Below are 23223 nucleotides of genomic sequence, written 5' to 3' on the forward strand. Positions count from 1 at the left end.
ATTCAATTTATTACATATTTCTAGCATTATGCTCACATATTATCGTCTGCGACTGACCGCTATAGAGTTACCTCCAAGTCGCTAATCCCGCTATTTCCGCCATTTCCGCCCATTCCTGCCCCGCGCTTGCTAACACATGTTGTCGCAAATTCCCCAATCCAGCCAAGCCTCCCACGCCACACACCACTAACCCCATCCATCCTAGCCCTCCACCACCCCTGTTCAAAAAGTTCACTGCGTTGATTGTACCCCACCACGCTCCCAGCACCCATTGGCTGACTATCATCAAACCTATCCTGCGCACTCATGGCGTGAACCATTAACTCCTCCTCAACCACGAAATACACCCCAATCCCACAGTCCGAATACACCAGCATGCCCCCCGATCAAGCGCCCACCACCACCCGTGGTCGTGGCCGTGGCCGCGGTCGCGGAAGGGGACGAGGGCGCGGCGCGGGAGTCACGCCCGCGAGCGTCGACGCAACGCATGGCGTGGTAGCAACACCAGATGTCGAAATGGCGTCACCGAACACGTCGCCTGCGTCGCCTCCGACCGAGACTCCTGCTTCGACGCCCATTACGAGTTCCGGGGCTGGTGGTTCCACAGCGCCAGTAGCGTCGATGGGCGGCGGCACGACGGCGCGCCCGGCGGTGCAGCGACTCGAGAGTCTGCGAGGTCGGGGCGCGAGGGGAGCGAGTGGTGCGCCGAGGGCGGCGTCGAAGTTTATACCGAGGGCCGGGCGACGGACGGCGGAGGAGAGGGAACAGGCTGCTAGGGAGGAGGCGGAGAGGTTGAGGATTAGTGCGAAGCTTGAGGAGGGGGAGAGGGGGAGGGGGAGGGGAAGGGGGGGGACGAGGGGGAGGGGAGGGAGGGGGAGGGGCGATGCGATGGGGAGGGGGGATGATAGGGATAGGGTTGTTGGGAGGGCGAGTGGGCCGTTTGCGCAGGCGCCTGAGGCGGGAGGTGAGTTTGCGGAGAGGTCGTAAAGGGTGTGTAGGGCTAATTTGGGTTGCAGATAAACGAGGGGGGATATTTGGGCCGGGAAGTGGGATGAGGTCTGGTGCTGGTGGTGGGGGTGGTGGAGGGGGGATGAGGATTAAAACTGATGGCGGTGGATATAGGAGTGGAGGTGGTGGTGGAGGCGGAGGCGGTGGCGGATACAGCGAGCCTGTCTATCCTGAAGAGCTAGAAGAGGGTGCTGACATTGCGCCACGTACGGATATCGAATACATCAATCTAATTAGCGACGACGAGGACGATGTTGTCACAGGACAATCTCGGGCGAGGAATAAGGGCAAGGGTCTCGCGGGCGGACATGCGATGAACCCTATTCGACTTACGAGGCATGAACATAAGGTGCGTGTTATGCTCGTCAACACAGATTCATCAAGTGGTGAACCAAAGACAGAAGTGGAGGATGTCGTCAAGATTGAAGCCCCTGAGGAGAGTGGGTTATTCTTTCCACAAGAGGAGCCAGTCGTGAAGAGCGAGCCAGGAGTCCAAGCTGCCGGGGCGGATAAAATGGAAGTCGATGCCACACCTATGGGCGATATCCAAGCCGGCGCTGAGGCCGAAGCATCACCATCCACCACACAAGAAACCCCAAAGCCAGCACCAGAGAAGCCCTCAGCCTTCCTCGCTGCCAACGCCAAGAAACCCGTCCTCCAAACTGAAGAGGATGAACAAGAATACGAGCGCTACCTCGAGGACATCGACATCCTCGCCCGCGAGCTGGGTGGTATGAGCACCACAGCTCCGCCACAAACCGACGGCGATGTCGCCATTGGTGAAGACACCCAAATTAGCCCGGATCACAAGGAGGGCCGTCTGTACCTCTTCCAGTTCCCACCCATCCTGCCGAAGCTGGCGAATGCGGAACATCTTGTCAAGCCAGACCCAGGGGACGCGGATGTCCAGCTCAGTGACATACCATCTGGCACGATCGACCTCGACGACACGCCAGAAGTCAAGGCTGAGCCCGCCGCCGAGGCAGATGCAGATGTGCCGCGACCCATTAACGGATCCAAAGCGAAGGATGCGCTGGTGCAAGAGCCGGGATTGATTGGGAAGTTGGTGGTGAGGCGGAGTGGGAAGGTGGAGTTGAGTTGGGGGGGTACGAGTCTGGCGTTAGGACGCGGCGCGGAGTTCGATTTCTTAACCACGGGGGTGGTGGTTCAGGGGCTTGGGGCGGAGAAGGGGGAAGGGGGGGGTGAGGAGATGAGTGGGACGGGGATGGGGAGGGTGATGGGGAAGATTGTGGCGACGCCGGATTGGGAGAAGTTATTTGGATGAAGAAGGGGGAGTTGATGTTGTCGAGATGCAAGGGGTGTGTGGGCGTTAATTTGGCGATATTGGGGAATAATAATAAACGGTGGAGAGGCGTTTCTCTTGCCGCATTTCATGCAGGTTGGTATACAGCGTGGTGTAGGATAGTATAGACAACATTGTATTGGATAGTTCTCCTGCTGATGGCTTATACCACCCCCCACCCCCTATCACAGGCGTCTACCACCTTATAAAGCAACTTAACTTCTCATCTAGCGGCACAGTGGCGCAGTGGGAGTACCACTGTCAGGAAAATCTGGCCAGGGCTTGGAATGAATAAAGAGGTTACGAATTCGACTCCCAGCAATCAAACGGCAAAAAATAATAAATGAATGTGAAGTACAGAATTTATCTTTCATCCAACCTTCCTTATTTGTATGCCTCTATATGATCCATTCTACTCTATCCCACCCAGTAGGTATATAATGATACCCGAGATCCATCTGGCCAATATATTGGCTGCGATACACCTCGATTGTCTTATAGATGCTGTGAAACATCATGTGGTATAGCAATCACTGGTCGAACCTGCGCTGGGCTTGAACCACTGAGTGTCCACGCCGTGAAAGGCGGATCTGAGTAATTAAGGCCCGTGAATAGTAACCTCAAGTTCTATCAGACAGAATTTCAACCGTTGATTGACCTCGCGCAACCGTAGCACAGTATGGGCCGCACACTGGCAACCTCCTTCGTGGGCTGCGAGGATGAGCTTTGTTCGCCACTCCAACCATCAATACCATCTGTGCCTTCAGCGACTGGGATGCCACACAGCGTGCATTCTGCGCCGCCATTAACCTCCGGTGCCGTGAGCTTGCTCGATGTCCTGACTACATTCGCCACAATGCTTGGGTAATTCTCCTCGACAGACTCGAAATACTGTGTCATCAAATCATCAATTGTCGTGCTCTTGCTGCTAGCACTCAGCGCTGACTTGGTGTTCACTGGGATCACTATGTCGGCCAGAAGGGGTGATGTGAGCTTGGTGAATGCGACCAGTTCCTTCTTCAAGAGATCGCGCATCGGGTAGTTGAAGAACAGGTTGTCGCGAAACGGCGAAGTGCCATCAGAGACCTGCCAGGGAAGAGAGAAACCCCGCCCTTTCGCAGTTTCGGTGAGTGTCTTCTCGGCGAGCCGGGTAGTTGAGTCGCCGAATAGGATGCTGCCGCAGCTGTTCTTCTCGGCGACGGATACCAGGAGGCGCGCGAGGAGTGTCGAGGCGATATCAGAGCGGGAAGTTGCAGTCGAAATAGATTTGAGGAGATTTGCCAAGCGCTCCTTTTTTGGGAGTTGTTTATCAACCGCCAGGCCAAGTGACGGCCAGTCGATCGATTTGATGTCGAGGGCATCAGCTATGCTGACCTCGACGTATGTGTGCTTTGGGAATCGGTCTTGCACAGCCTTCCATAATGAACGGACCTTCTTAGAGGCGGCTTCATCTTCGAATTCAAGATCAACATGTGCGATAACGAGTTCATATGAGGTGCGGCCCATGCGCTCTGATTGTTTGCGCAGTTGTTCGTCGAGAATATGGAGGAGTGAGGTAGAAGATGCGCCGAACGAGAGAGGGAGCAAGTATCGCTTCGCCTCTGATTGTCGATTGCGATCCTTATAAGTCTCTAGGCGCTTAATCGCTTTGGTGTTCACATAGTACGTGAAGCATTGCCTTTTGGGGTCAGCGAGACTAGGTTGGAGAGGGGTCGTTTACTCACAGACAGACTGGCTCAGATCGAATACTCGTAGTAGCCTCGTCTTTATTGCAGCGCTTGCAAATAGATACAGCTCCACCCTCTACCTTCCCCTTATCAATAATTCGAGTTGCCATTTTAGCAGGTATGGCTGTAAAAAATTATAGATTAATGTTGCCTCCCGACTTTTGTCAGTGGGGGTTGTCAAGGCTGAAATATCTTTTGTCAGCCTCGGTTTTGACAGGGATATGGCGTTAGCGGGTTGTGGGTTGTTCCGTGGCTCCGGCTTTGGTTTGTCTTAGGGGCGCAGTGGGCCTCTTGGGAGCTATTACGACGTACCTTGCCTCACTTGGTCGTGTCAAGTCCATCGACAATTTAACATCGTTTGAATGCCAAGGCACAATATTGTTTTGGCTCTACTTTGATCCTACTACGAAGCCCAACTCTAGATGAGCTTCACCTACGAGATTGACACCTAAGCTTCAAAAGCATCTTGGAGCATTGCGGACCGAAACCACCAACTTCGTTTCAAGGCGACGCGGCCTGCATAGTCATCATGAGGTCCTGGAAAAATGGACTCCTGTTAGCTGGGCTTCTGCTGGCATCGGTCAATGCAGGAGAAGTTGTATTAGTTAGTCCCCATTCCACGGCGGTATAATGGATTGCTAAACTAATCTCGATTGGCAGGATCAGAAAGAGGACAACAGATTAAAATGCGCTGGAATGTACAGCCGGAAGTCGTGGGGAGGGAGCGTGGATCCATTCATCCTGGTCAAGTTTATGAAGCCTCCTGCTGAGCAGAAGGCGGCATCCGTTAGTCTTGTGATATTCGAGTGGAAGGATGAGGAGCTTGTTGGAGTGTTCCCCGAGGGGGCTGCTCGTGGTACTCCCGTATGCACAACGTCAATGTTCTATACCACTGGCTAGTTACTAACCTATCTCTTAGAAAGAATATATTTGCACCGAAAAGAATATTCAGAACAAGCTTTGCGACAAGGCAGATCTCAACAAATATATTCTGGCGCCAAATGCTGAGTCGTCGATATCCGAACTCAAGACCACCGCGATTGATCTGAAGAATATAGCAGCAACAAACTACATGATCAAAACCACGGGATACTACTGTGTCAGCACAGATGCCGACAAAGGCGTTGATTATCAAGCAGTCGTGGAATTTCGAAACGCTTATGGAGAACTGGATGGTGCTCAGATTGCCAAGCTGCCGTTTTACGGGGGGCTGACTATCGTATATGCCTTACTAGCAGTTTTATGGGGATTCTTCTATGTTCAACATAGGCACGATATTCTCGCTGTCCAGAACTATATTACGGCCATCGTGATATTCTTGATTGTCGAGATGCTCATGACATGGCTTTACTATGATTACCAAAACCGCAACGGAAGCAACGTTGGCTCGAAAGTATTGATGATTGTCGTTGCAGTTCTGAACGCTGGCCGCAACTCTTTCTCATTCTTCCTTCTCTTGATCGTCTGTATGGGCTACGGGGTTGTCAAGCCTACTCTTGGGAAGACGATGATCTACGTTCGCTGGCTTGCATTTGCCCACTTCGTCTTTGGCCTCATTTACGCCATCGCGAGTTTGACAGTCACCCCGGATAATGCAGGACCCATTGTTCTCTTTGTTATTCTGCCCCTTGCTGGAACTCTTACTGGTTTCTATGTGTGGACTCTTAACTCCCTGACGCACACGATTAAGGATCTCACAGAGCGTAAGCAGAACGTGAAGGCTAGCATGTACCGCAAGCTTTGGATCTGCATTCTCCTAAGCATTGCTGTCATCTTTGGTTTCTTCTTCTTTAACAGCGTCACATTCGCTGGCGTCAGAGACCCGGACTTCGTTCCAGGGCACTGGAAGACAAGATGGTTCATCCTTGACGGATGGCTGAACATTGTCTATTTCGCTGATGTTGCGTTCATTTGCTACATGTGGCTGCCAACGGCGAACAACCGCAGATTTGCAATGAGTGACGAGGTAAGCAAAGAATATGTGGCTACACCAGATATCCGTACTAATATGACCAATAGATCGCGCAAGATGACGAAGGTTTCGAGATTGGAGACTTTGGAGCGGACGATTCCGGAGATGAAGAGGAGGCCCGCGATGAGCGCGGCACTGAAGGTCCACGATACGATGCTGCACCGAAATCTGCGCCAACGAAGGCACAGGCTCCAAATGATGCCCCGAGCGCATCGAGGCAGTCACTAGATGGCGAAACCATCTTTGCTGTTGGCGATGACGGGGCGGGCTGGAGCGATGATGAGGCGGATGATGATGATGACAAGAAGAAGTTGGTGGGCAAGCCTGGAAAGGATGCGTAGATTAGATTTGTCTGTATTTTATGTTTCTGATAAAGTTTGATCTTGAAGATCTTCGGGGGAAGAGACGAGAAGGTCTCGCAGCGCTAGCAAAGCTTGGTCGAGTTTTAGGGCTCAGAGCAATGTAATTCATGAACAGTTTCTCACGGCTGCGGATATGTGATTATGTTTACTATGCTGGCTATCAGATTGAGAGAAATCCATTTTCAACTTCTAATTTCGAATCTTAGGGCTCAGAGCAATGTAATTCATGAACATGATTCTCACGGCTGCGGATATGTGATTAGATTTACTAAGCCAGCTGGTCTGCTTATCGTCTAGAAGAAATCATGTTGTGGTGTTCGAATTTCAATTTTCTGTTTATAATTTCGAGTCCGTCGAAACCAGATCATCGGATTCATCAAATGGCTATTCGAGATACTCACCCCTGCAAATGCGCGACAACTTGCATCTGACTTAGCTCACACTATCCTAAGTTTGTGCATTCGCTGCCATTGCATTCGCTGTCCTCAAAGACGTGGCTTTTGATGGAAACAGACTATTGTAAGCATCCTATATCCTGCGCATCTGTCCTGAATATACATCGCTAACTATGCACAGCTCGCAGTTTCACGCGTGGATCGAGTCGTTCTTGAAAAGAGGTTGAAACGGCAGGGTTGGCAAGGAATTCGTGTCCACAGCAAGATACAAATTCCACGACTCAGATCCCTAACCCGTAAAATCTTGCCCTGTCCCAAAAAATAAGAGTTACCCACCACCACCCCCCCCCCCCCCCAAAAAAAAAAACCACCCACACACCTCATTAAGCCCAGAACGATTAAGATACAAGTTCCACGCCTCGGATCCCGAACCTGCAAATGATATAAACGAAAACTAAAAGGTAATAAACAACAGCACAGCAGCAGCACACAAGGAAAAGATCTGGTAGTTTCGTCCGGCCGTTAAATTGTGTTAAGAGTAGTTTTTGAAAAAGGAGTGTCTATGGGCTACCGAGCCCCGATCTGTGTTGTCCTAACGCCTGCCTGGTACCGGTACAATCAAACAGCAAAGGAACCAAAATGTAGTAATAAAAGAGCTCGTGTGTAACGGAGCAGATAGTAGCTGCTGCTGAGAGCGTAACTGTCGATAAAAGCTTATACTTGAGGGCACCGGGATGCTCAATCGATCGATCGAGCACCAGCCGGTAAACTCAGTATAACTGATAACTGATGAGCGTCGTCGCGGCGGCGAAAATGCAGAAATGACAATTGTGCATGCATGCGTGAATCCTCCTTGACGACGAGGCCAAGGCGAATAAACAGACAAGGAAAGAAAAACTGCTGCAGATAATCCGCAGCTCGTTCCTCATAAACAGTAAGAAGCACACGCCTATCTCTTCCTCTTCTTATTCTTATCAACGCCTCCCACGGTGTTCATCCCCATTTCCAGCGGGTAAACCCCCCCATTCGCCGCCTCCATCTCATCCTTCTTCACCTTAACGCCCATATGGCGTCCATACCGCCCCTTCCGGCCATTCCCCTCATCCTCACTAATGCACTGATCAGCGCTCAACCCCGCGTCCTTGCAGCGCTGGCACGGGCGTTGGCGATCACAGCCCTTCTTGCTCTTCCGGCAGCGCTGGCAGCGCGGCTTGGAGGATAGATCCTCCTCATCCTCGCCGAGCTGGTGCTGGAAGTTGATGGCGGATGTGACGGAGGTCTTGCGCGAGTGAGCGGCGGTGGAAGCTGGCGACATGGGCTGGCGGCCCACGACTGAGCCCGCTTTGGCGACCTTCAATTTCGTCGCGTTGCCGCCGCCAGGGCGCTGCTGAGTCTTGCCGGGCTTTGTGGACTTGGCGCGGGGCTTGCTGGGGCCCTGGGAGCGGGCCCGGGCTTTGTCGCCAAAGGCGAGACTGAAGTTGTTGGAGATGTCGTCGTAGACTTCTGGCTTGAAGGTTGCGTCGCGGCCGTCGTCGTAGTCCTCGCTCATCTCGCTGTCTTGGCTGGGCAGGTTGTCGTCCATGTGCTTGCCGAATCGCTTCACGGCCCCGGGTGGCAGGATCGGGCTGTGTTCGAGCTTCTGGCGGCGAGCGGGTGGGAGCTCGTTGTCGCTCTCGCTCTCGGACTCGCTGGTGGCTCCGGTTGAGGATGCAGCGTCGGCGTGGCCGCTGAAAGTGTCATCGAGTGTAGACGCTGAGGTTCGGCCGTGAGAGTTGTTTGACATATCGCCGAGTCTCATGAGCTGAAGAGCGACGTCTTTGTCTTCTTCAGACATGCAGCTGCCGATCGTGGGATCTGGCGTTGGGAGTATGCCCGAGCTGTTGCCGTTGGGCGTGATGTTGGTAGACCCTCTCGAGGGTGGGTATGTAGGGCCACCTCGGGTTCGTCGCCCATCATTGTTGGGTGTCGTGTACATCCCAGGCTGCGCGAAGCCGCCGTTATAGCTTTGTGGAGACTGCAAGACTTGTGGGTGTACGAATGCGTGGTGTGCTGGTCGTGTGAATGGCAGAGAAGCCCGTTGGTTTTCCATGCGCCTGGCAGGCGACACGGAGGAGTTCGATGTAGCCGCAGGCATCTGGGGAGGAGCAAATAGTGGGAGCTCCTAAACAATATAAATTAGATGCCATTTGATAGATGAAGGGGCTTGCGTGGAGGCATGGATGACTTACAGAGCTCTCAAACTTGGCGCGCTTGCGCCTGCCGCCCTCGACGATATTATCCAGGCTGATTTCCGTGTTTCCAAGGTGCTCACTCTTGGTCTTGCTGGATACAGAACAAGGAGCACCATCGCCGCTACTGTAGCCGTTGACTCCATCGCTATAGATATCTGCAAAGCTGCCGTGCGCGCTGGAGTTTCGACTCTTGTACCCCGACTGGGACCTCGCTTTCTTGTTGGGAGGATTGGCGCTTGCCGACGCACTGCGACGGCCGCGGCCCGAATTCGGGGAGACGCTTCGTTTGCGTGATGCCCTCGAGTCTGGTCGAGGAGCAGGCTGGCCGTAGCTTAGAGCTTGGGCTGGCTGGGGTGGAGGCATGTGGTGGCTGTTGCCATTGTAGTGGCCCTGTTCGCCCGTGGTGGGGGCGACAGAGTGATATGACATCGGCCCGTATGTAGGGGAGACATGAGGGGATGCCTCGATGACGCGAACATAGACGTTCATGTTTTCTCGTAGGTTCTCATAGCGCGCAATGAGGGTATGGCCTCGCTCGTCTTCAAAAATGATGCCCGTCGGACCGCCGGACCCGTTGTATAGGCCATAGAAGTTTTTGACCGTTGTTATAATCGAGTCTGTAGTATCGTGAGGGTATATTTGGACTCGCATTGGTAGGCGCGCACGGTACTGCGGCCTCTCCGGGACGAGAAGTTCGAATGCGACACTCTTCGGAGTCGGATTGGGAACTGGGGACTGCATCGAATTGTGCTGCACGGCTGCGCTATACTGCGCATCACCGTGTGCGCTGGGAGGAGTGATCAATCTGCCTGCATCACCAGCTGCATCGTGGGCAGTCATCGTGCCGGGTGTGTAGGGTTGTTGGGAATTCAGGAGACGGAAAGTCGGTGGGAGACACTGTGCCCTTGGAATCGCAGGTCCGTCAGCGGCTGGACAACCCGCGGCGACGACGAAAGAAAGAGCGTTGTGAATTACCTCGGGCGCTGGGGAGAAAATGCAGCCGATTTCTCGATCGCGTAACCTCCTGGAGGGATATAACCTATAGATAGACTCCAAAGGTTTGGTTGTGGTTCCTATGGTTGCATCGGGTCGAAGCCGTATGGGTCGGGGATTTCGTTCTGGAGGGAAGATGAAGCGTCAGTAACGGGATTGGCAGGAATGGGATGGAGAGGATTGTGATAGACTCGAATGGGTTCGCACTGCAAAAGCGATGGGATTCAGAAACATACCTTTTTGCTGGTTTGTCGGCCTTGGTTGATGAGGGCGAGTTGCGTCTCGGTGTGTGGTGTGGTGGTGTTGTGGTGCTGGACGAGGAGAAGCTGTCAGGCCCACAGGCGAGGATCCATTGTGTCTCGTCTCCGAGACCACCATCCATCCACATCCATCCATCCACATAGTAGCGATTTTGTGGACGCGGCTGGTTTGGGAGCGTGTGCGCCAATAATTCGAATGTAGAGGAGGATATTGTTGGCGGCTATGTATGATTGATCATTTTTTTAATTTGGAGTGTTGGATTCAGTTTGGAGGATTTTACTTGGTGGTTATCCTATACCTTTGGCTTTTGGCAACACAGGCCGCCATGAGACGACGATGGGCAGGGAAGTACTGTGTGTCTATCATGTGTGTCTATCATATGTGTCTATCATGTGTGTCTATCATCGCAATCCCAACCATCTCGAGTAGGACGGAACGGCAGATGACGGTGCGAGGAAGGTTACCTTCTTTGACGTTGTTGAGATGAAGATTGACAAAATGGACAGTACGGTAATAGGGGCAGATTTGTTTGTTGGCCGTGCAGTCACAGGCAGCAGAGCATATACACACTTGTAGGAAAAGATGGATGCAGCAAAGGATAGATGGATATATATCCTATATATATATGCAGCAAGAGCATTATACACACTCGTAGGAAAAGATGGATGCAGCAAAGGATAGATGGATATATATCCTATATATATATGCAGCAAGAGCATATCACACTTGTAGGAAAAGATGGATGGATATATAGCAGCAAAGGATGGATGGATGAGATGGTGGTGGGAGATGGATATATGGAATGGTGGTGGGAGATGGGGGTGGTGGGAGATGTGGGAGATGGGGATGGTGGTGGGTGATGATGGTGGTGGGTGATGGTTATGTTATGGGGATGGTTATGTTATGGGGATGGTTATGTTATGGGGATGGTTATGTTATGGGGATGGGAATGGTATGGGGATGGGGATGGTATGGTAATGGATGATGATGGTGGTGATGGGAATGGTGATGGGGATGATGGTGGGGATGGGATGGTAATGGGGATGGGAATGGATGATTAATGGATGGGAATGGATGATTAATGGATGGTTAATGCATCATTAATGGATGGGAACGGATGGTTAATGCATCATCAATGGATGGTTAATGGTGCAATACAAGAAACACAGGTCAGGATAGACACGGAACTAGACTGCAACTATACATTCCACTCGCATCACTCGTCTCCTTGTCCGTCTTATTAAGTGGCCAGTTTAATGATACACTATATATTAGATATATTAGATATATCTACACTCAACTGTATATTATATATTAGATATATCTACACTCACTGTATATTATATATTATACGTTGACCCGCTCTCTCTTCCCCTCCCTCCCTACCTTTCTTTCATCCTCTCCCCCTCATATTTCTTTCATCCTCCTCCCTCTCCTCATCCTCCTCCCTCTCCTCCTCTCCCCCCCCCTCCTCCTCCTCTCCCCCCCTCCTCCTCCTCTCCCCCCCTCCCCCTCCCTCCTCCTCTTCCCCCCTCCCCCTCCCCCCCCGGGTCACAACACTTCGTAAGCCGGCCTGGGGTGGGACGCCCCCTCCCCCCCTCCCTCCTCCCCCCCGGGTCACTACACTACACTACGTAAGCCGCCCTGGGGTGGGACGGTGGCGTCTAGGGGCAGACTGCCGAAAAACAGAAATGACCTCCTTGGCTCCTTGTTCGTGGCTCACTTTACTCTACGTTACTTTGGCCGTGGCCTGCTACAGATCTCCGCAGGAGCGACGACGCGAGTGGATGGGGGCGCGTCCCGTTTCCCCATTGCCGACCTCGTTTCTGGCCCGAGTAGTACTGATGATGTGTCGGCGAGGCCTGCGAAGAAACTAAAACAGACCGACTGGCCCCAGCGGCTACAAACACGTATCATTGGTAATTAACCTGTCGCGCTGCCATCGCGACGATTGGCTGTGGTTCCATCCATCAGGGTATCCAATTAATATGGATACTCGCGCCGTTCGAGGGGAAACGGTGTTAAGCCGTCATTTCCGACGAAACTGCTGTTTGGAAGGCGACAATATGACGACCGTCGCCCTGGGTGAGGTGATCTATAATCTCTAATTCGCACATAATTCCTGTAAACGCTGGCTGCTATGCCCAGTCCCCCTCCCCAGCTTTCGAGCGGCAACACCGGCACCGTCGCATCATCCCCCATCCATCCATGCATGACGATGTGCCATCAATTGTATCACGTGACGGCGCGTCCCGTTGTCCCTTCGCCACGCGATACACGTCATCCCCACTATTCTGGCCTTAAATCCCAACCACGACGCAATATTTAATTATAGAAGCCGGAAAGTCGGTTTAATAAATACTCTAAATAATAATTAACCATTTGCAAATTATTCTTTACCCATGGCGAGTTGTGCCGATTGATTATGAGAAATCCCCCCAAAATATTGTTTAGTTGTGGGACGCGCCTAACTTTCCCCACGGCAACGCTTATCCCAAAGTAGCCGAGAGTAAACATAGTAAAGGGACCGAGCTTCATCCCCTTTGGGAGATTCGATCATCTTAATCCAGCTCCCACAACAAAACCAATGTCCTGAATAACATCAACATCAATCAGGTATCCGTAGGGACTTGGCTTGGTTCCTGTCATTTATCAACATAATCTTCTTTTCCTCTTCCTTCCCCAATCGCCAGGCCATACACACCCAATTGACATCCTCCTTTCGTGTCTACTACGAAAAGGAGTTCGATGATCATCAACAAGCTTTAATTCGACCTTTGACGCGACAAACACCAGTTTCTCGACTCCTCTTTGCACTCTTCCTCAATCGTTGTTTATACGCCCAACAATATCAATTCCGAGCGGGAATTTTGCAGTCATGGACGCGAAGGTAAAATTTGTTTTCATTCTTGTTATTGTTTTGATCCGAACTCATCAACCACAACAACATCGACATACCTTCCCAATCGCCAACAAAACCTGACACACCGCTGTCCTTTCACTCATACCTGGCACAATATATATTTGGCGAGACCATCTATCGATCTCTCTTGCTAACAACTTTTCTCCAACAGCCGCATCGTCGGGGTCCCTCCCACATCCACAACGACGAGAACGCAGCTCCTGTAACGAAGCAATTGCACCAACGCCACAAGTCGACTGGAGCATTGTATCACGCCATGTCTGGTGCTACTGGCTTGAACGCTGTTGCTAAACGTGCTGCCTTTGGTGATGTGAGCAATACCTCTCGGGCTCTCAATCACGCAAAGGACGATCTTGTTGTTTCTGCCAAAGGCAATGGCACTGAGTATGTCAAGCTCCAAGTGCTGGAGAAAGAAAACGCACTCAGCCGTCCTGCCCAACGCCCACTCACTGCGACTGTCAAGAACACCATTTTGGGGCTCAACAAAGCCAGCCAGTCGGCTCTTCCAACCACAACAAACAAAATTTCTGCTGTCCCTTCGGTCATCCCAACCCAGGTCGTAAGGCCACGAGCATCTTCAAAGCGCATCACAGCTATCTACAAAGATGAGAATTCTGCAAAGCCCCAACAGGCAGCGGAGCCTGCAAAACAACAAAACGTCCCAATCGCTTCAGCTCCAATCCCACCAGTTCACCAGACACTTGGACCACGCCACCACAAGAGCCAACCGCAGTTAAAGCTCGACCAGCCTGTACTTCGTCGGACGCAGAGCAAGTACATGTACAATGTCTTGCCAACCGTTCTCAGTGACGCCATACCCTCTCCTTCGAACCTCGACTTCAAAGATGCTCCAGTCGCCGAGGAACCAAAGCTGCCACCTGTCGCAGATAATAGCTACGACTACCAGTCCTATGATGCCCCTGTCCAGTCGCTGGTCAAGGCCGACCCAATTGCTACCGAAGTTGCTGTTCCAACCACCGACGAGTATGTTCCAGAAGAGCGCCAGCTTCCCGCGCTTCCTTCCGAGCCCGAGGAGTATTGGGAGGAAGAGGAGGAGGTCTACGATGAGCAGGGCTACACCACCGCCCACTCCTACAGATCTCGTGGCGACAATACTACCGGCGGTGCTACTACAGTCATGATTCCAAAACTCAACAGCAAGGTTGAGAGAGAGCTTGAGGCCGCCAAGTTGATCGTCGAGGGCTCAAGAACTCGTGAGGAGATTGAGGATGACATGTGGGATACCAGCATGGTTGCAGAGTACGGAGATGAGATTTTTGGGTACATGAGAGAACTCGAGGTTAGTGCTGAATTTTTTATTTGTTTGTGAATTTCATTTGTCGAGGAGCTGATGTTGTCGCCTTGACGCGACCCCCGGCCCGACCCTCCTACATGTGACGGTTGACGCCGCAACACCCCCTGTTTATTTGTTTACTATAGCACATGGTGGACCTATACTGACCAACCACACTTTTAGATCAAGTTGGCCCCAAACCCACACTACATGGACAACCAGGCAGAGATTCAGTGGTCCATGCGCTCTGTTCTCATGGACTGGCTCATTCAAGTTCACCATCGCTTCTCGCTCCTTCCCGAGACCCTGTTCCTTTGTGTCAACTACATCGATCGCTTTTTGTCTCACAAGATTGTGTCTCTCGGAAAGCTTCAGCTGGTTGGCGCCACTGCCATCTTCGTTGCCGCCAAGTATGAGGAGATCAACTGCCCTTCGGTGAGCGAGATCGTCTACATGGTTGACGATGGATACTCCGTGGATGAGATCCTCAAGGCTGAGCGCTTCATGCTTGGTATGCTCGACTTTGAACTCGGATGGCCGGGACCAATGAGCTTCCTCCGTCGTATCAGCAAGGCTGATGATTACGACCTTGAGACCCGCACTCTGGCTAAATATTTCCTTGAGGTGGCTATCATGGATGAGAGATTTGTTGGAACTCCTCCCAGCTTTGTTGCTGCTGGTGCCCAGTGCATCTCTCGCATGATGCTTAAGAAGGGTGACTGGGTAAGTCCAAACCTAAAGTGATAACATTATGCGCATGCATGCTAACTTTATTAGACTCCTGCACACGTGCACTACTCCGGCTACACCTGGACACAACTTAGACCTCTCGTGTCTCTTATGCTGGAGTGCTGCCGCAACCCTGAGAAGCACCACGCTGCCGTCTTCGACAAGTATTCTGATCGTCGATACAAGCGTGCTTCCGAGTACGTGAAGACCACCATTGCTTCGGGCTTCAAGCTTCTTCTCGCTCTCCCAGACTACTCTCTTCCCTCCCGCGGAATGATTGGTGACTCGGATGGCTTCATGCCATACGACTCATACTCGTCTCCCCACGGCATCTACAACAACAACAACATGGTTCAGGTCAAGGGCTAGATTCAGCGGCCGCATCAATGTTCGAGCACAATCCGTACATTACTCTACGTATTTGTATAATTTTTCTTTATTCGACAGGTACGGCAGGCATCGGTGGCCTATGGTCTATTACCAATTACGGCATCCTCGTCTCGCCCGCATCTGCGTCTTATCACCGTCATCAAACTAAACATCGCTCTCATACGCCATTAGAACATACTGCCACTACACGAAGTACATAATTTCCTTAGTCTTCGAAACCATTACGACTCATCGGAAGACCACTACAGGTCTCGGCAACAACAATCGCATACACCGCGCTTTTTTTTTCTTTTCCTACGGCGTTTACTGTCAGGGTGGGGCCAGCGTTCACGACACGATACCACGAGACACGATTCTCCTTTGCATTTGAACTGGAACCTTTTTCTTAATTAAAAAAAACTGGGATGGACTACTGTTGGCTTCTTCTGGCTGGTAGTGTGGCTTGTTTCCGAGGGTGTTTTTTGCCTCTCTTCCATGTTTGTTATGGGCGCTCTGGCGGGTTACTTTTGTCTTCTCTCTTTTCATTCGGATGGGGGAAAGGGAGGAGGGAGCTCTGGAGTGTGGATAGGCGGTATAATAGAATAAATCCTCGGTTCGGCCCATTTAACTTGCTGGCTGTTATGATTTTGATTTGGTGATCTGTTTGCAATGTCCCTAGTTGGCCCAATTTTCCCAATTTTCCCAATTTTTCCCCTTTTACCCCCCCCAGTGGCGCTATCCCGCATTTAGACATGCCCAGGGTGGCGGCATCCGACACGCCCGAGGCATACCAAAAGTCCGCCTTTTTTCCCTACTAACGGTAAAACACTCCCGCCCTCTGATTGGCCCAGCCCGCGACCCGCGCCCAAAGCACAGGCCGCGAAATCTTTTTGTATGGAGCACCCGTGGCCGATTACACGCCGGCCGACCTCGGAATTTAGAGGGACAGGAGAAGGAGAGCAGAGTAACTCTAGCAACAGAGAGGCACTTTTTTGATTGCATTTGCTTAAAATCCATTCTTTACCCCCCAACGACCGACGCCCTTGTTTTTTGCGATTCTTTGTTTTGCTGAGGAGGGGGTCTTTTGCGATTGGTTGTAAATAGGAAGGCTACTATTTGATTTGCATTGATTCGAGAGCGCCGACGGTCGTGGTTTGGAAATTCTGCGAGGCTGGGCTTGTGGCGGATTTACGACTCAGAGGTCCCCTGCGACACACACCCTTTGTGGCTGCCCTTCTAGACTTCGCTCGCACGAACACTTCACGACGTGCAATCCGCAATCATGGTGACTGCTAGTGGTGTCCCCGTGGTCTCCAAGGTCAAGGAGGCTGTCAAGGAGACGCTGCTCGGTTCGGAAGAGCCGGCGCAGCTGTCGCTGCATACGCAGGCTACCTTTATGAAGCACGCGCATCACGATGAGGCGGCGGGAGAGCTGGTGATGACCGAGCTCGGGTTTGTGGATGCGATTGCGCCCGAGAAGGAGGATTATGTGAGTTACACTGCACCCTCGATACGCGTCGCGGGCAGTGGAATTGGGGCTAATGACGCATAACTAGCACAAAATCAAGCGTGAACAATATGCGATACTCTTCCGCGTGGCGGACAGGAAAGGCACCGGCCAGATAACGTTGCAAGACTACGGCGCGTTCGAGAACCTGCTCGCGAAGCCCGATGCCGAGTACGACATCGCCTTCCGCCTGTTCGACGTCGACCGCGAGGGGACGGTCAAGTACGACCAGTTCAAGAAGCTGTGCGAGCTGAACAAGGGCACCGATAGCATCCCCTTCGACTGGGACTGCGAGTGGGCGAAGCTATACACGGGGGGCAAGAAGAACAGGCACGAGTTGACGTACGACCAGTTCGCGCAGATGCTGCGCGGCCTGCAGGGTGAGAAGATCCGCCAGGCGTTCCACCTCTTCGATAAGGACGGGGATGGGTTCATTGAGCCTGAGGACTTCCAGCGCATCATTGTTGGGACGGCGAAGCACAAGTTGTCGGACCACCTCCTCGACAACCTGCGCACGCTGTGTAATATCTCCGCGGGGAGCAAGATCTCGTACGCCAACGTCCGCGCGTTCCAGAATATGATCAGGGAGATGGATTTGGTGGAGCTGATTATCAGGCATGCGGCGGATAGGAGTCCGGATGGGAAGATTACGCGCACGGATTTCTTGAATGAGGCGGCGAGGATCACCAGGTTCTCCCTCTTCACGCCGATGGAGGCGGATATCCTGTTCCACTTCGCGGGTCTCGACGAGCCGTCGGGCAGACTCGGATTGTCTGATTTCGCAAAGGTGCTTGATCCTTCGTGGCGCAGTCCGCTCGTCGGTGCTGTTAGCGATATGGCTGCCAGGAACGCGGCGGCTGTCAAGACGACCTCGCAGAAGGTGATTCACCAGATCCTGGAATCCGTGCATCACTTCGGCCTGGGCTCTCTTGCGGGTGCCTTTGGTGCGTTCATGGTGTACCCGATTGATCTGGTCAAGACGCGTATGCAGAACCAGCGTAGCTCGAGGGTTGGACAGGCGCTGTACAAGAATTCCCTCGACTGCGCGAAGAAGGTTATTAGGAACGAGGGCTTCAAGGGCCTGTACTCGGGTGTTATTCCGCAGCTGATTGGGGTGGCGCCGGAGAAGGCTATTAAGCTTACGGTTAACGATTTGGTGCGCACGCACTTCTCGAAGGATGGGAAGATTAGACTCCCGCATGAGATTCTGGCGGGTGCTAGTGCCGGAGCGTGTCAAGTTGTGAGTATTATCCTGCAGCCCCCTTAACTTCTTCATTAGCTAATGAGTACATTCAGGTCTTCACCAACCCCCTTGAGATCGTCAAGATCCGTCTCCAAGTCCAGGGAGAAGCAGCAAAATCCCTCGAGGGCGTCCCCCGTCGCTCCGCGATGTGGATCGTCAAGAACCTCGGTCTAATGGGCCTCTACAAGGGCGCCACCGCCTGTCTCCTCCGCGACGTTCCCTTCTCCGCCATCTACTTCCCCACCTACAACCACCTCAAGCGCGACTACTTCGGCGAGTCCGCCACCAAGAAACTCGGCGTCCTCCAACTCCTCACCGCCGGCGCCATCGCCGGCATGCCCGCCGCCTACCTCACCACCCCCTGCGACGTCATCAAGACCCGCCTCCAAGTCGAGGCCCGCAAGGGCGACACAGCCTACACCTCGCTCACCCACTGCGCGAAGACGGTGTACAAGGAAGAGGGCTTCAAGGCGTTCTTCAAGGGCGGCCCCGCGCGTATCATGCGCTCGTCTCCGCAGTTCGGGTTTACCCTCGCTATGTACGAGGTTCTGCAGAACCTCCTCCCGATGCCGGGCAGCGAGCAGGATCACGCGCCGCATATGGGTGTGACGAGTGCGGCGGCGGGGGGGTTGAGGGAGGCGCAGGGCCCGTTGACGTTCTTGAGGAGCAAGAATGCGTTGAAGGTCATTTTGGATGTGGATGAGGATTTTGGGCGCGTGAGGACGCCGGATGAGAAGGGGTGGAGGGCGATTCCGAGGATAGTGGGGGGGAAGGCGTGAGTGGGTGTGTGACTGTTTTGGGGGGGGGGGGGTGTGGTGATGGTGCCGGTTGGGTGGAAAGTCTGTGCGTTTGGATAGATGGGGGATTAGATCTCTTTTTCATATCGGTTGCATTTTTGCAGTAGACTTCTTCAGAACGCAAGATTAGAGCCGAGCAAGCACGGGGTTGGGGAGGGTGATAGATTGGAGTGTATAGTTGCATGAGGAGGGGTTGGAATCTCGGGAGAGAAGCAAAGAGGCGCAGGATGCATGTTTGGAATTTTACTTGGATTGTTTGTTCGTACTCTGTATGATAACACTTGACTTGAATATACGCAAACTGACCTTGTGACGAAATGCCAATTCGTAGAATGAAACAAGTTGGGAGCGAGGACAGATAACGTGACCTGACACCCTGGTCGATGCCAGGGAAACCAGACTGGGGCCCGTCGCTGCCGAAAACTGGGGAAATTATTGAATTTCCCCAGTTTTCGGCAGCGACGATCCACGGTTCGTGTCCATCAGTGCAAATGGAGTGCCACCATTCCCGAATTGGTTTAAAAATGGCGTCCCCGCCCGCCCTCGCACGACCCCACGATGTTGTAACGATCTATTAAGTACCAGATTTTATGAATTCGATGATATTTCGATTCGCGCTCTCTCTGGTATTCGTGGCTGGTGCTGTGGTTACGGCGGCGGGGGTGGACTCGACGCAGGCGCTTTTGAAGGAGCATTTGACTGAGCACCAGTCGCTGGTACAAGAGCTGCCCGCGCAGGCTGTCTTTCCGGGGCCGTGGGACAGGTATATTCAGGCGCCTGCTAATAAAACGCATATCCGACCAAAAGGCGTGCATCTCACGAACGGCGATGTTGTTAATGCCTCTGCGGTGCTGGAAGGGGCTTTAGGCAGCCATCATCTCACTCTGGGTCCTGGTGGAAATGTGATATTTGATTTTGAGCAGAATATCGGGGGACGGTAGGAGTTTTATTTTGTTCGGGGAGAATGTAGATGCTAATTGTTTTCAAGTGTCTGCTTTCAGGTTGCTTCTGTGGTGAATAATACGTTTCTTGCTCTCACGTACTCTGAGTCGCCGCAGTTTGCGACTGTAGATGGGGATGCGACGAATAATCAACGGCCCGCCGATCTCCCGTTATACTTTGGGCTCCGAAACGGCACGAACTGTGTTGGGACTGGTTTTATTCGCGGGGGGTTTAGATTTTTATCTATTCGTCTACCTCAGGACCCCAAGGAGGACAAGGGGTTTTGGGATACTGGTTCAAGGGAATCAGCTGCGGACGCCTCGAAGAGGGATCCAGGTGCCACAGTATCTCTGACCGAACTCTGGGTCAGCTGTACAGCGTTTCCTTCGAATCCAAACCCGAGGGCATACACTGGATATTTCTCCAGCTCTTCCACTGTGTTGAATCGCGTGTGGTACGCTGGCGCATACACGTTGCAGCTTTCGACGATCGTCCCTACACAAGGAGGGGCATCCATAGACTACAACGCTATTGTCGATGGCAACAAATCCCCCGTCGATTCGTGGTACTCGAACTTCACTATCAGCAATGGCACTTCAGTCACAACGGATGGCGCCAAGAGGGATCGCATGGTGTGGCCAGGCGATATGTCCATAGCAGTCCCTGGAATCGCTGTCTCCACGCTCGACATGGTGTCTGTTCGGAACGCCCTCGACACTCTCTTCGCTCACCAATATGGTGATGGGAGTTTACCTTATGCGGGGCCGCCTATGGGAACAATACACGAATTTAGCGACACTTACCATATGCATACCCTCCTTGGGGTGTACAACTACGTGTTGTACTCTGGAGACCTGAGATGGCTGCAGGATCACTGGGACCACTATATCGTTGCGCTGCATGTTAGCATCGCCAAGGTGGATGAAACTGGCTTAATGCACGTAACGAGCTCTGCAGATTGGCTGAGGTCCGGGATGGCGGGGCATAATCTCGAAGCTACAGCTATCTTGTATGACGCCCTGCAGAAATCGATTGAACTTGCGAGCTTCCTCAGTGACGACAGGTCTGAGGCGCAGCCTGGGGGTCTTTGGTCTACGACTGCTAGTAGAATCAGAGCGGGTGTCGAGAAGCTAGCTTGCCCTCGTGCCGGCCTCTTCGCGGATAATAGCGAGGACCGCAGGTGTGGAGGGTCCGACGAAGTGCTCCCCCAGGATGGAAATTCTTGGCTTCTGCTAGCCGGCGTGCTCGCCCCGTCGGATCCTCGACGGCTCAATGTAAGCAAGAGCCTAAGGTCGCGCTGGACCAAATTTGGTCCCCCGGCCGTGGAGGCTCCTAATATAATCAGCCCGTTTGCGAGCAGCTTTGAGCTGCAGGCACATTGTGCGGTTGGAGATTATGACGCAGCTGTTGAGCTGATGGAGCTGATGTGGGGGTATATGCTTGATGGGCCTGGGATGACGAATTCTACACTTCTGGAGGGCTACAGGATTGATGGCTCTGTCGGGTACCCCGCATACACTCACCCAGCCCGAAATAGCCACTGCCATGGTTGGAGTACCGGTCCCACCATGGTTCTTCTCACAAGCATACTTGGAATCCAATTTACTGCGCCTTTGGGCCGGTCGTACAGCATCACCCCGCAGCGGACAAAGTGGCTCAATCATGTGGAGGGCGGTTACTCGACATCGCTGGGGAAGTTTGTGGTTAAGTTGAAAGGCATGGTCGGTAAGGGCGGGAGACAGGCGGAGATTTTACAGGCCTCGACGCCGACCGGCACCTCAGGAACTGTATATTGGGGAGGTAACGAGACTGTTCATAATGGTGGGACGCTGAAGGTTGCAAGATATTTGGATTCGCCTGGACAATGGATTGTGCTTTTGAATACTACCGGTTATGAGGAAGAGAAGGGCAATTGGACTTGGCCAACCGACACTGAAGGGGAAGGGGAGTTTTTGCCAGATGCTGAGTGGGTAAAGCCAAGCGGTTCGGAGAGGGAGGTGGGGACGGTAGACTGGAGCCTTATTAAGCCAATTGTGGTTGAGGAATTATGAGCATGGCTGGATTGTTAACAGAAGCTCTACGCTTTCTATATACCTAGAAGTATCCGTTAAAGCAGGCCGTAGCTGCCCCTGTCAGTATTATAAACAGCATTCATATCCTTTTCCAGGCCTCAAACTCCACAGCAAGATGCTCATTCAATCTAGCAAAGCTCCTCCCAAATCCTGCGCTGCACCTCCAACACTTCAAGTCTCGACTCAAATACCCCGCCTGCGAGGGATCTCGTCTGGGATCGTCTTGCGCCAGGGGAAATGCGTCAAGAGGTACAAAGAAAGGGGTAGTAAAACTATTGTAGTGAGCTCTATTCTTCAAGCACTCCGAGTACCAGTCCACGGACAACACATGCACATGCAGATGGCTCATCGAAGGATGTGCATGAATCCCCATCATAACCTCGCTCTCCCAATCCCTCCCCTTCGGCAGGTCCTCCCCCTCTGGAAGCTCCACCTCGCCATTCAGCACGCGCTCACGCGCCTGATCCAGCTTCGACAACTTGCCATACCGCCGCCGCAACTCCTTCGCCACGAGCGCGCGCAGCTTCTCCGACTCAGCCACCGTAGCGGCCAGGAACGCAGCGTCCTCGAAGGCGTCGAAGGGGTGCAGGAGGTTCCGCTCTGAGCGCGGTAGAAGGAGAGTATGCACGCTCGACTTAGGATATAGGTCGTTGATGGCGACGGCAAAGTCGTTGTAGAATATCACATTGGAGGGGGGAAAGGCGGCGGGGTTATAGGTGTAGGCACCCAGGCCGCGGTGGCCTTCGAACATGATGGGTTTTTCGTGGGGGAAGGAGGGGGAGATGGTCGTGGTTTTGCGGGATTTGTGACGCATTAGCTCGGTGACTGGGGAGGTTAGTGGAGGTTTGGAGAGGAGGGGGGTGAGGGGGGGATATAATTACATGCGTTGCGGTTGGGGCGTATCGACGTGGATGAGGCTGGTGACACGATGGTGCCTTGTATCTCCTCCTCTGTTATGGCATCTTGTGTTTCTTCTGCGGGTGAAGCCATGGCTATAAACACAAGAAGATTTCTGTGCCTCACACACAACAGCAAGCTGTGACAACTGAGAGTTGTTGAAGGGTATAATATAGTTTGGAGTTGGGGTGCTGTGAA

The 23223-nt window shown here is 52.7% G+C and overlaps 8 protein-coding genes across 8 annotated transcripts; 5 read left to right on the forward strand and 3 right to left on the reverse strand.

The window, feature by feature from the left end:
• Positions 1–4: 4 nt before the first annotated feature.
• On the forward strand, positions 5–2293 carry VC83_01390 (uncharacterized protein; the record flags this gene model as incomplete). Its single annotated transcript, XM_024465069.1, has 2 exons — positions 5–964; positions 1017–2293. The coding sequence occupies exons 1-2, from the start codon at positions 376–378 to the stop codon at positions 2291–2293; spliced, it is 1866 nt and encodes a 621-aa protein (XP_024327209.1). The 5' UTR covers positions 5–375.
• NCS2_1 (cytoplasmic tRNA 2-thiolation protein 2) lies at positions 2242–4190 on the reverse strand. Its single transcript, XM_024465070.1, has 2 exons — positions 4036–4190; positions 2242–3989 (listed from the first exon to the last, which is right to left on the reverse strand). Exons 1-2 carry the CDS (start codon positions 4146–4148, stop codon positions 2954–2956), a joined length of 1149 nt encoding a protein of 382 aa, XP_024327210.1. The 5' UTR covers positions 4149–4190; the 3' UTR covers positions 2242–2953.
• A 164-nt stretch (positions 4191–4354) lies between these two features.
• VC83_01392 (uncharacterized protein) lies at positions 4355–6543 on the forward strand. The gene is made up of 4 exons (XM_024465071.1): positions 4355–4642; positions 4699–4902; positions 4958–6004; positions 6058–6543. The coding sequence occupies exons 1-4, from the start codon at positions 4568–4570 to the stop codon at positions 6349–6351; spliced, it is 1620 nt and encodes a 539-aa protein (XP_024327207.1). The 5' UTR covers positions 4355–4567; the 3' UTR covers positions 6352–6543.
• Positions 6544–7135: 592 nt separating this feature from the next.
• Positions 7136–11150, reverse strand: VC83_01393 (uncharacterized protein). The gene is made up of 4 exons (XM_024465072.1): positions 10228–11150; positions 9974–10116; positions 8996–9902; positions 7136–8928 (listed from the first exon to the last, which is right to left on the reverse strand). The coding sequence occupies exons 3-4, from the start codon at positions 9836–9838 to the stop codon at positions 7717–7719; spliced, it is 2055 nt and encodes a 684-aa protein (XP_024327208.1). The 5' UTR covers positions 9839–9902; positions 9974–10116; positions 10228–11150; the 3' UTR covers positions 7136–7716.
• Positions 11151–12787: 1637 nt separating this feature from the next.
• On the forward strand, positions 12788–16247 carry VC83_01394 (uncharacterized protein). Its single transcript, XM_024465073.1, has 4 exons — positions 12788–13142; positions 13327–14475; positions 14653–15192; positions 15247–16247. The coding sequence occupies exons 1-4, from the start codon at positions 13131–13133 to the stop codon at positions 15565–15567; spliced, it is 2022 nt and encodes a 673-aa protein (XP_024327213.1). The 5' UTR covers positions 12788–13130; the 3' UTR covers positions 15568–16247.
• Positions 16248–16497: 250 nt separating this feature from the next.
• AGC1 (mitochondrial aspartate-glutamate transporter agc1) lies at positions 16498–19096 on the forward strand (the record flags this gene model as incomplete). The annotated part of the gene is made up of 3 exons (XM_024465074.1): positions 16498–17056; positions 17124–18314; positions 18371–19096. The coding sequence occupies exons 1-3, from the start codon at positions 16850–16852 to the stop codon at positions 19094–19096; spliced, it is 2124 nt and encodes a 707-aa protein (XP_024327214.1). The 5' UTR covers positions 16498–16849.
• A 617-nt stretch (positions 19097–19713) lies between these two features.
• VC83_01396 (uncharacterized protein) lies at positions 19714–22107 on the forward strand (the record flags this gene model as incomplete). The annotated part of the gene is made up of 2 exons (XM_024465075.1): positions 19714–20051; positions 20103–22107. 2 exons carry the CDS (start codon positions 19714–19716, stop codon positions 22105–22107), a joined length of 2343 nt encoding a protein of 780 aa, XP_024327211.1.
• A 100-nt stretch (positions 22108–22207) lies between these two features.
• On the reverse strand, positions 22208–23118 carry HNT3 (aprataxin-like protein; the record flags this gene model as incomplete). The annotated part of the gene is made up of 2 exons (XM_024465076.1): positions 22208–22953; positions 23010–23118. The coding sequence occupies 2 exons, from the start codon at positions 23116–23118 to the stop codon at positions 22208–22210; spliced, it is 855 nt and encodes a 284-aa protein (XP_024327212.1).
• Between the last annotated feature and the right edge of the window lie 105 nt (positions 23119–23223).

Source organism: Pseudogymnoascus destructans (assembly GCF_001641265.1).
Source record: "Pseudogymnoascus destructans isolate 20631-21 unplaced genomic scaffold scaffold_3, whole genome shotgun sequence".
Taxonomy (NCBI): Eukaryota; Fungi; Ascomycota; class Leotiomycetes; order Thelebolales; family Thelebolaceae; genus Pseudogymnoascus; species Pseudogymnoascus destructans.